The sequence below is a fragment of the Arvicanthis niloticus genome, chromosome 1 (genome assembly GCF_011762505.2).
Source record: "Arvicanthis niloticus isolate mArvNil1 chromosome 1, mArvNil1.pat.X, whole genome shotgun sequence".
NCBI classification, from domain to species: Eukaryota; Metazoa; Chordata; class Mammalia; order Rodentia; family Muridae; genus Arvicanthis; species Arvicanthis niloticus.
This window is the reverse complement of record NC_047658.1, coordinates 110,519,002-110,531,152: the sequence shown is the minus strand read 5'-3', so window position 1 is coordinate 110,531,152 and position 12,151 is coordinate 110,519,002. Positions and strand designations below refer to the sequence as shown.

At 48.8% G+C, this 12,151-nt stretch overlaps 1 protein-coding gene across 17 annotated transcripts in view; it reads right to left on the bottom strand.

Moving 5' to 3' along the window:
* The window catches only part of Shank2 (SH3 and multiple ankyrin repeat domains 2), a 441,204-nt gene that overhangs the window by 333,130 nt on the left and 95,923 nt on the right, over nucleotides 1-12,151 (bottom strand). For all 17 annotated transcript variants that reach the window (XM_076914200.1, XM_034510387.2, XM_076914238.1 and 14 more), the window contains one exon: nucleotides 11,696-11,863. In XM_076914200.1, the coding sequence (XP_076770315.1) occupies nucleotides 11,696-11,863 (168 nt within the window). The remainder of the gene's footprint in view (nucleotides 1-11,695; nucleotides 11,864-12,151) is intronic.

The following is a 12,151-nucleotide window of genomic DNA, read 5'->3' as shown; positions in this document are numbered from 1 at the left end:
CTGCATGAGACTCCAGCACCCCCTGCTGGCCAGTCCTGAGACAAAGACCCCCAGCCCCCCCTGCTGGCTAGGTCTGAGACACAGAGGCTGCATGAGACCCCAGCACCCCCTGCTGGCCAGTTCTGAGACAGAGACCCCAGCGCCCCCTGCTGGCTAGGTCTGAGGCACAGAGGCTGCATGAGATCCCAGAACCCCCTGTTGCCTGGTCCCAGGACACAGAAGCTGAATGAGACCCCAGAACCCTCTTACTGGCTGGGCCTACGACACAGATGTTGAGTGAGACTTGATGCCTAATGTTGCCCAAGCCACGGGCCTATGCCTAGCATCCTACCACTCATTTAAAAGCATGACAGAGCTCATGGCAGACTTCACCCCACCTAGCTTTGTAGACTGAGGCCCACAGACATCACACACCAAGGACTGGGGAGGCCCCAAGATCCCAGCTAAGAGTGGAGAGAGGGAACCCCTGACCAGTTGGGAACCCAGCTCTGCTCTTGGGCAAGGGGTCTGGATGGGGCCCCAGGGTTCTTTCCACATAGATCCAGAAAGACAAATAGGTCTTTCCCTGATATGGGTGCTGAGCTCTATGACATTCAGATCAGGATGCTCAGCTCTGTATTACTGGTCCATGCTCCCAGGCAGGAAGCTACTATGCACAGCCATGGGGATGGGGATGCTCAGAGCCCTATCCCTGTGTGTATGTGTGCAAGAAGGCCTGCACTTGTCCTTCCACATGCAAACCCAGCTTCTCGATGCATTTAAATGCAATCCAACCTTCCACAGGAGGCGGGACCCAGGGTAGGATAGCCAAACTATGTGATCTGCTCCTTCCAAGTTCTTCTAGGGGTTGACACAGTGACTATATCCCAGGTAGTTCGAAAACCAAACACACTTGGACTGGGTCCCAGACCATCCATTAGCTTGGCCCTCACCTTCAAGCTTATGGATGTCCTTGTCATTAAGTGGATGCAGTGTCCCTCTCATGAGTCACAGAGGACAAAGACATCAAAGATCACATGACACTGGGCCCTAAAAATAGGTACAGCACCCCATCCCAGTTCAAAGTGGCAGGAAGGTCCCTGCACAGGTGACTGGGCACCTCTGACAGGCAGTGACCTCACAGGAGGAGGCAGGTCTGCCACACCAAGGACAAAGAAAGCTCTTGTGGATGACAACACTGGCCCTGGATCAACAGACCATGCCTCTGATCAGTATACAGAGAACACTTTACCTCAGCAGGGTCAATAAGAGTAAAAGCCACTTTACAAACAGTGAGAAGTAGACTATGGCTGTTAAAAGCATCCAAGAAACATCCATTTATCGTGCTATGCCCCCTGTGACGCTCTCTCATTGTTGACTAGATGGTTCTGACAAGAGATTCCGCTCTCCTACCTGCCTGCCTGGTGCCCCCACTTCACTTAAGCACTTGCTTCATTCCTGGGATTGCCTGCCCAGCTCCTGTTGGTTCAGATGGCCCAGGTGCACCTGATCCTGCAGAAGAGCAGGGCATAGCTATGCAGTTGGCAACTCCACCACTGCAGGCAAGGCTCAGGGAGGAACCTTGGAGCCCAGCAGACTCAGGGAGCCAAGGCCAGAATGGCTCAGGACTTCTGGAAAAGTAACATTCTTTACAGCTGCTGGAGCTATCACACCGTGGGAAGGGAGGGGAGGGGAGGGACGCGGGGAGGGGAGGGGAGGGCCATAAGAACCAGAGGGAGAAGCAAGGAGCCTGGGAAGCCCTGGCGTAATCCACAGGACCCTGCTGGGACTCCTCTGAGCTACTCCACCCCTGGGGTTTTTCAGAGACATTAAAACAAGGCCTAATCCCTCTGCTTCCTTCAACCAGTTTGAGATGGAAATTCTGCTCCTTAAAGTGAAGATACAATTTGGCTAATCAGCTCTTCTCCAAGGCTTTGCAGAGACAACATTTTGTAGCAGCTTAATTTAATTGCTCTCTAGTCAGTTAAGAGGACTCAGTTACTACAGGCTCACCAAGCAATTCATCCAGACTCATTACCCCCTCCCCCATAGAATTTAAATTCAGGAGGTTTGAAGTTGCATTCCCAGGGGCCTGTCACCATTTTCTCAGAGAGGGTCAAGATGCAGTGGACACTGGGCGAGGAAACAGGGGCACTGAGTGTAGGAAGTCGGGGCCAAGGGTCCTGAAGAAGAAGAAGAAAAAGAGGAACAACACAACAAAACAAAAACAACAACAAAAACAAAAACAGATAACTATAACCACAGAATCTGCCAGGCACTTAGATAAGAAGCCACCTTTAGTCTCTTCCCTTCTTAATCCCTGGTTGCTAGGGCAGAGCCTTCTGGTGGAGATGCAGGAATGTGGGTAGGGAGAGCCCAGGGATCAGACACTGGATGGCTGAGCCAACCAGCAGCCAGAGCTTAGCAAACAGGTGCTCAGGTGAAGAACTCAGACTGGTTTCTCTAAGCTGAAGAGACTAGCTAAAATTCAACTTAAAGAAAAGCCAGAGCTTTGTGGTGCTGGCTTGGTGGGGGGATTAATTCATTAATTTTATGTGCAAGGGTGTTTTTATGTATGTCTGTGCACTACATGCATGCAGTACCTAAGTAGGCCAGCAGAGGGCATCTGATCTTCTGGGACAATGAACCAGCCTGCCTCCATTTTAGATTTTACAGTCATGTTATAGTAAAGTCAAATTAGGTTTGTTCCTGTTTATGATTAAACCTGTTTCTCAAGGACTAGGCTATGGCCTGACTGTAACCTTAACTACAAATGGTTCTGTACTGCCTGTTTCAAGAAACAGCAAGGATGTCTTTGTTTCAAAAAGTCAGTAACTATCTTGCAACACTATCTTTGTTTTCAAATGGCTGCTATGACTACCTGTTGTTGCGACCACCTTGCAGTTATGTCTTCCTGTCAGGAGGTGTTAGGTGTTATGCTTATGTTGTGCTCCTGTAACCCCGCCCAGCAAATATGCCATTTGGAAACCCTCTACTCCTGAGCTATAAAAGCTTTGTCTTCCTCTCATCCAATGCTTAAGCCCCGCCTTAGGAGGCAGCCCATGTACACAAATTTTAAAAGCTTGCTTTAATTAATTTGGCCATGATAATTTGGGTCAGTGGTCTTTTTCCTTCCATCTTTGAGATAATAGTTGGAGTTATAGACATTTGTGAGCCACCATGAAGATGCTGGCAATTGAACCCAGGTCCTCTGGAAGAGCAGCCAGTGCTCTTAGCTACTGAACCATCTCTCCAGCCCCCAGTATGGAGTATTAGCATGAACACAATTCTCTTTTGGTTGACAGATTAAAGCTAGACTCTCACTATGTAACACCTTTGGCCTGAAACTCATTATGTAGACCAGGCTGGTCTTAACCTGGGGTAACTGTCTTGCCTCTGGTTTCTGAGTGCTAGAGAGTGAGCTGTCATGAATGGATGGATGAACACACAGTTCTTGACATACATACAGAGAAACAAAGATAGAAGCAGGGACAGCTGTCCCTCTGAGCTGCGAGACCATCAGTGATCAATCAAAAATATCCAGGATAAACATCACATTTGTACTGACAGTGCACAGGCATCTTTTTCTTGTCATTATTTCCCATACAAAAGAACAGAACAAGTATTTGTACAGCATGTCCACTGTGTAGGGTCATAGATGACGGGGGTGGTTCAGAGTATGGGGGAGGGGCACACATGTTTCTTTATGTTATTTTATGTTGAGACAATGTGGTGATTTGAATGAGAATGCTCCTCATAGGCTGTATGCTTGAATGTTTGGCCCCCAGTTGGTGGAAGCATTTGGGAAGTATTAGGAGGTATGGTCTTGTTGGTGGAGGTGTGCCATAGAAGGCAGGCTTTGAGTTTTCAAAAGATTCATGACATTCCCAGTGCCTGTCTGTCTCTGTCTCTGTCTCTGTCTCTGTCTCTCTCTCTCTCTCTCTCTCTCTCTCTCTCTCTCTCTCTCTCTCTCTCTCTCTCTCCTCCCCTGCCTCTCTCTGCTACCTGCTTTTAGATCCAGATGTGACCTCTCAGCTGATCTTGCTGCTGTGCCTTCTCTCTGTCATCCTGGACTCTAATCCTCTGAAACTGTAAGCCTGATTAAACACTTTCTTTCAGAAGTTTCCATGATCATGGTGTTTTGTCAGAGCAATAGAAAAGTAAATAGGACAGACAAGGCTTTACTCTGTAGCTCTGTAGCCTAGGCTGACTTAGAACTCAAAGCCAATCCCCGGCCTCAGCTTCTTAAATATTGGGATCACAGGTTTGAGTCTCCATACGTGGCTGTACCTTCTCAATTTTTGGTAAGATACTCAAACATCATAGATTAGATTGTGACATCCTTGGAGTCTCAGACATATGGAAAGGAGGGAGGCAGGGATGGAGGGAGGGAGGGAGGGAGGGAGGGAGGGAGGGAGGGAGGGAGGAAGGGAGGGAGAGAGGGGGAGAAAAGGAACACATATGCATGCATCTCTAATTCTGGCTTAGGAAGACATGTTATCAGCAGTAGCCCAGGAGCCATGAGCACACCCCACACCATGCTACACTAGAGAGAGGTAAGGTCTTGAAGAAATGGTCATTCCATGGCTGAGGCAGGAAAATGAGAGGAAGAGCTTGTGTTATATGGCAATTTCCCAAGTTGAGACATTCCATATTAGAGGTGAAACTCCTCTAGACTCAGAAGGTTCTAAAGGAAGGTTCATTCAGAGGCAGGAAGTAGACAATTCATAATTCTCAGGATGTCCCTGAAACTGAACAGATGCACAGGCCCCCTGCCTCTCTAAAGTTGTATAAAGCTAAGATGCTCTTAAACCAGAAGAACTGCCTAGAAATAACTCTCTGACCTTTTGAGCTGCTTGCAAGCTGTGCAGGGAGCTCGAGGGTTCTAGCTGTCATGAGGCATCAGCACGTCTGGGTGGGCTTAGAGTCATCCCTGCTCCTGTAACTATCCCATTCCATACCCGTATAAGGAATGCTAACAAACCTACTGGTTTATTAAGTTGGACTTCAGTGTTATCCTCACTTTAGTCTGTCATTGGTTCCTCTTAGTCAGGGATGAATATATTTTTGTGACATGTCTTTCCAGGAAAATTATCACACAACACCCTGAGTTAACCATGTGTCAGAAGAGGACAGGAAGAAGCCTGTGACAATTCATATTGACTTATGGGTATTTACAGTCACCATGGAAACACCCCTCTGGGCATGCCTGTGAGGAAGTATCTACCTTAGGTTCATTGAGGTGGGGTCCCAAATTGGACAAAACAAAAAATAGGCTGAGCACTGGTGCTGTGTCTCTCTCTGTCACAGTAGCTGCAGTGTGACCAGCTGCCTCACTCACCTGCCACCATGCCTTCCCTGCCATGACACCATAAGTGCCCTCAAAGTGTGAGCCAAATAAACCTTTCTTTCCTTAAACTGATTCTGTTCAGCATTTTGTCAAGCAATAAGAAAAACAACTAAACAATGTTCAGATGCATTCTAAAGGGGCACCCACAGATCCAGACAGATGCCAACACCAGGTGTTATCCAATAATATCTGCCAGAAAGGAGAAACCTATGAGTCTACCTTGCTATAAATAAAAGATAAACAAAAGTAGTTTTTCTGTCTGATGGATACCCAGCTAGAGGCAAAATGGAGGAAAATCTCTACTGGGCAAAGACAAAAATCAATACAGACAAGAAATATGAATGCCACAGCTGCAGGTAAAATCGTGCATGGACTGGCAGTCTCGGGAATCACTAGTTCATTGCAACAGGGAAGAGGCAGTATTCACAGGGATGCCACTAATCATGTCAAGTGGTCACCACAGGCCACCCGACAGGACACAATGCCAAGAGCACAGGGGCAGCAGCTTGCAGACAAATGTAGACCTGTGTGTCCTCAGGATATGGCAGAGGAACACAGACAGAACGGCAATCTGAAAAACAACTGTCCCAGAGTCTGAAGGAAACCCTGGGAAGGCAGAGGGACCAGACACTGCTGGGACAGCTGGCAAAATGGACGTGCTCTGGAGGGAAGCCTACCAGGAGGCACCTGCTTGTTGATATATGATACCCTACACTTGCAAACTCCCTGTAGATAGTTCTAAAACAAAGAACCTAAATGTTACCAAAGGGTAGAAACCAGTCCCTGTCCCCTGCAGAGCCCACTGGACACAGCTTCTGAGCAGAATGGAGGTGGAAAGCAAACCAAATTGAAGACATAACACCGACTCAGACCCTGTCTTTCCACTTCCCTGCTTTCAAAAAAAAAAAAAAAAAAAAAAAGTTTTCTTGGGGGTCACCCAAATCTACTGTCTCAGACACCCCTGGGGAGGGCTGGGCGTGAGTATTTAGAATAAGGTGTCCTTAGAGTGCTGGGTTCACCCCAGCTGTGCCCAGCAGCCCACCTGCCACTTGCCAACTGGCAGATTTGGTATGAATGAGGAAACAGTGTGCCTTTACTGCACTGTCACCTGCTGGACACTTGTGGTAAATCTCCAAACAACTGCAGAAGGAGCCGAGAAGTTCCTGGACACCAGAAGAGTCCTAACCAGGGTGTCACAATGTCACTCTTTGGACTCTTTGGTCTAAAAGGAAGGCTGTGAGGGAGAATGAGATCACTGGAGTGAGCAAAAAGAAAGTAGACTAGCCAATGGGGCTAGACATCTCAGCCACTAAGAGCACTGGTTGTTCTTTCAGAGGACCTGGGTTCAATTCCCAGCACCCACATGGTGGCTCACAACCATCTGTAATTCCAGTTCCAGGGGCCCTAACGCTAACACCCTCTTCCAGCTTCCACAAGCACTGCATGCACATGACACATATACATACGTGCAGGCAAAATATTCATACACATAAAATGCAATAAATCTTTTTTTTTTTTAAAGGCCAGGTGGTAATGGTGTACACCTTTAATCCCAGCACTTGGGAGGCAGAGGCAGGTGGATCTCTGTAAATTCAGGTCAGTCTGGTCTACAGAGTGAGTTCTGGGACTGTCAGGGCTACACAGAGAAACCCTGTTCTTATAAGGTAAAAACAAACAACAAACACGTTTGCCAAAACACAGACACACAGAAGACAGTCACATGAGGTCACAGTATAGGACATGGTAGGATGACAACTGTGGAGAGGGTCACGTGTATGCTGAGAACACAAACTGAGGTCTAGTACACAGGCATCGTAGAAAGTGTATCACGGATGCTCTTACATTCGGCTGTTTCAAGAGCTCTGAAATTTTTGAGGAGACACTGCCCTTGCCCAGGCCACCTAGGAAGTATGAGAGATTTCCATCCAGGCTGCCCACACTGGATTAAAAATCACTCCATGGGTGGTATGAGGAGATGACACCATACTGATGATGTGGATTCATAGAGTATGGGAGTGTGGCTCTCTTCTCCCTGAAATGCTTGTCTACGCTGGTTCCAACATACTGCAGGCTGCACTACAGCTGCATGTGTGTTGGGGGGGGGGGGAAGAAAACAGAACTGAAAACTCCCACCTGATATCTTTGAGTGGTGGTAATGTATTTGGTTTCTTTAAGGAGGGGTGTGTGTGTGTGTGTGTGTGTGTGTGTGCACATGTGTTTTCCTAGGTGTTCATGCTGAACATGTATTTATTTTGGGACCAAGGAAAAGAACTAGTAGCATTTAAACAATCTTTAAAAATATGAGTTGAAGGGCTGGAAAGGTGGCTCAGCAGTTAAGAGTGTTCCTGTTCTTCCAAAGGACCTGGGTTCAATTCCCAGCACTGCCATGGCAACTCACAACCATCTGCAACTCCAATTCCAGAGAATCCAGCGCCCTCTTCTGGCCTTCAAGGGCACTGCACACATATATGCAGGTGTAACACTTATACACATAACATAAAACTAGCTAACGATTAAAACAAAATGAAGAAAGCTTCCAAAGGGCCCAAGTTCAGTTCCCAGCACCCATGCTGGGTACCTCACAATTGCTTGTAACTCCAGGCTCAGGGAATCTGATACCCTCTTCTGGCTTCCTTGGGTGCCTGCATCCACAAGTTCATGCCCCCACACATGCACACATACACATACATAAAATAAATGTTTATTAAAAGATATGAATTTGCAGATGTGAATTCAAACAAGAGCTCCAGAAATATCAGGCAGGGGCACCTGCCCATGCTCACCTTAGGAGAAATATCCTGTGTTGTAAACCTGGCTTCTGAACAGAGAGCCAAGGGACAGCTCTGAGAACCCCAGGGAGCTGGCCAGGCACTTGCCATGTGTGCTACAAGGAGTTGGTTCCAGGGCCAGCAGAAGAAAGCAGACATCTCCACAGCATGATGCTACATCAGATGGTGGTGCTATCCACAAAGGAACCAACTTTAAATCCTCAGCCCAGAAATCTGGGGCTCTGGGGCTGTTCCAAGAGAGCCAGAACTAGTCTAGGTGGACCCTACAAAACCCACCCACCCCATGCCATTTCTTCCTCTGCAAACACAGCTGTGTTAAGAATGGTTTCTGCTTGAGAGGTCTGCAGATAAGATGAAGGAGAAGGCAATCAAGATAAGACAAGGCAGGGCTCAATTTAGTTCAGCCAACTGCTCACTCTGTGACCTTAGCCAAGTTACTTACCCTCTCTGGGCCTATCAATTCGCCTACTAACAGGAACAGAAAAATCTGATGGGATTATTTCTAGGATATATAAAGGGAGTGAGCAGAGCAGTGTTTAGGTGAGTAAGTGTGAACTGTGGCTGGAAGGATAACCTAGGAGGTGCTGCCTGTGTCTCCTACTCCTGACAGGTCTGCATAGGGTCACCATGTTTAGTAGGCACAAGTTCCCAGGCTAGATTGAAACTGACCACTAGAGGGCAGACCAAACCCTGCAAGAAAAGGCAGGATTCAGGAGTCAATAATCAACAGTGTTAAGTCTTGCCAGGGTCTCCAGAGAACCATGGTTTGCGGTCTGGTCTGCAGGGCTGAGGGACTGACAGGTCTGGGGGGCACTGAAGTGGTGAAGTTCTCAATCCAGACCCAGGATGGAACTTGGCATCTGTGAGGCCCAGGAATCAGAGACAGCCAGGGTCTCACTGCCAAGGGCTGTCCAAGGGAAGGACCAGTCATGTGGTTTAGATAAAAAGGACCAGACCTGTAAGTGTGGTGTCACTGTCACTTGACTGTGAAGAGGGGATACCCTGGTAAAGGGAGGGGCAAGAAGGCTGGAGGTGAGGCAGGCAAGCAGGCAGGCAGGCAGGCAGGGAGAGGGAGGGAAGGAGGGAAGAAGGGAGGAAGGGACAGAGGGAGCAAGGGAAAGAGAGACAGACAGAGATGCAGGTGAAGAAGCCACAAATGTGCAGAGCAGAGGAGTCAGTCACCCGTCTTCTGCCCCAGGATGACAGTGCCAGTGCCTGCTGTCACTGTATGAGCCCAGGAACTACTATCACATGGGGACACAGAGTACATATACCTGCTTCCTACATGTCCAGAAACGTGTGTGCACACATGCTTGCAATTTTTTAAATGTTTGTCTCCTGTCTGGCTTCCCTAGTGTGTCAGAGTCTGTCTATCTACTGCATGCCTGAGGTGCAGTGGAGTCTCTGGCCAGTGCTGGGGAGATGGGGATTGGGGGGGTGAGGGCTATCTATAGGCCAGGAGCCCCACGAGGCCTCTGCAGATACAAACAAGCAAGGACCATGCACAAGTGAGGGCCAGACCAGGGAGACAGCTGAACAAATGGGAAACTACTCTCAACTCTGCCATGCATCTCGGGAGGAATTGAGCATGCCTGATGGCTGGCTGTCACCTTGGCCCAGGGAGGGAAGGGGAAGCAGCAGAGATTGAGAGGAAAGAGGAAAGCATGTGGGCAAGATACTACCCCAGTTCCCAGGGTTCTCCAGGGTACAAACCTAGCTCTGCATCTGTGAATCTGTCACCTATGGAGTCTACAGCCATGAATAGAAGAAATACTTGGGGGAAATTTTGCATCTGTGCTAAACACACAGACTTCTTTTTTCTTGTTGTCCTTAAACATGGTAGAACCATTGTTCTCAAAGAACTCACATCATTCAGGTTATTCTATATCATGCCTATAATCCTAGCCCTGGGAGGCTGAGGCAGGCAGGTTCCCTGAAGTTCAAAGCTAGCTTATTCTATGAAGTGGTTCCAGGATACCCTAGGCCACAGATTGGGACCCTGTCTCCAAAAAAAAAAAAAAATTAAAAGAGTAACCTTAAGATGGCTGAACAGGCCTGGGTAGATATGTACATAAATGCCACACAGTATTACAGAAGGGATTAGAGCATCTCAAATTTTGGTATCACTGGAAAGTCCTGGAATAGGAGCCCCAAGGGTCCTGAGAGATGACTGTACTTTGAAATGTATATATGGAGGTATGATGTCCACCGGGAGGCTGGGGGCCTAGAGAGCGGCTGGTGCTGTAGCTGGTGCCTGAAGGCATCTGGGACAGAGCTGAGTTTTTCTAGGTGCCTCTGGCTTCCCAGAAAGAGCCTCTGCTGATTGGACAGGCTCCACCACGTGTGGAGAATCATCTGTTTCCCTAAAGTCTACTGGTTTCTTAAACACCTGTCCCATCTTATAGTACACCGTCAGAGCAGTGCCTAGAACTACTCTGAGCCAGCAACTGGTACCATGTTCCAGCAGTCTGTCACCTAAAGTTAGGCACCGTGGGGAGAAAGTCCTTCACAAAATAAGCATAGGAATGGCAGCAGTCTCACATCAGCTACATGGACAATATAGTCATTATGCTTGCCACTCCCAAGTCCCCACCCAGTATGTGCTTGGGGTTCCGGCATCAGGTGTTAAAGAGTACCACTCACACCATGAGAACGTGGGGACTTCTCCAAGCTGTGGGGTCCCACAATACAGAGCTGAACCCTATGAGTGACAGGCCAGGGTAGGGCGGGATCTCCCTCCCTCTCTGTGACAGTCTGCAACCATGGGCCCTGGACAGCACTGGGTGGGCATGCAACCCCTCCCTCCAAGAAAGGCAGGTGTGGGAGATGGCACAGGCATTGAGAAACTGATGGAGAGACTAAGACCCATGATGCACAACCGCCATATGAAGGCCAATGAGAGACTGACTCCCTGCTCTCTTCCCCGACCTTCCTGCCTGTCTGCCCACCTGCCCAGACCCTTTCTCCACCCAGATCAAAAGCCTTGACTTCCAAGGCTATAATCTCCAGCTTTAGAGGATTCAACATTTCTTCCACTAGCCCTGTGAGCCCAGCCATGCTGGCTTAGCTCCACCCAACCAGCCCCACCTTCCCAGAAATACTGGCCCTTCCAGTCTCAGAGTCAGAGCTGGCACTGGCTCCCACAGCTGCCTGGCTTGTGTACAGGGCTCAGCTTGAACTTGGACCCTTCCTTCCTACACCTGATGAGAGATAGCCCTTCTAGAATCATCAGGCGGATTTTGTTTCTTGCCAGGGTCATAGGTATCACACTTCCTGGCCCTATGGTTACAAGGTCATAGGTGACACACCTCCCAGCTTCATGGTTACCAGATCATAGGTGATGTATTTCCCAGCCTCATGATTAGAAGGTAATGTCTAAAAACCTCAGGCCTTGTGTGAAAATATCAGGCCTCATCAGGGGTCCTGGTACCTTCTTTGCCATGTTCCTAGAACATCAGGGCCTGGAGATCATGGACCCTGTAAACTTTCGAGGGCCTGGCACTCAGCTGCTCCGTGAGCTGGGTCTGGCATCACAGGGCAGGGATCTCGGCAGCAGGCATGGCAAGCAGAGTCATACCTGGTGGATCTCATGCCAGCCGTTCTCATCCTTGCAGCACACGGAGGCATGCTCGTGGAGAAGCAGCTCACAGCAGTAAGGGTCGCCCCCCACAATGGCCGTGTGATACAGTGGGGTGAGCCCATAGCTGTCCTTGTAATCTGGGGAGGCACCAAGCTCCAGGAGGGTCTAGGGGAAGGAATTTAAAGTTGTCACTGGTCTTGTACACAGAATGACTTGAAGACACACGTGGGCTGCTTTCCCACAGACCAGGCGAGTCATGCCTGGTCACCTGATGTTTCCCCCCTGACACAGAAAACTGGAGAATCTTAACTGCCAATGGAAGTGACAGGTGATATTTGGGGATGCAGGAATGGCACCTGCACCCAGATGAGAGACAGTTGGCAGCGGTGGCTTCTTGACAGGTTCCTGCTGGCACCTGGAATCCAGTATCCCAGAAGGCAGCTGTAGAGAGCC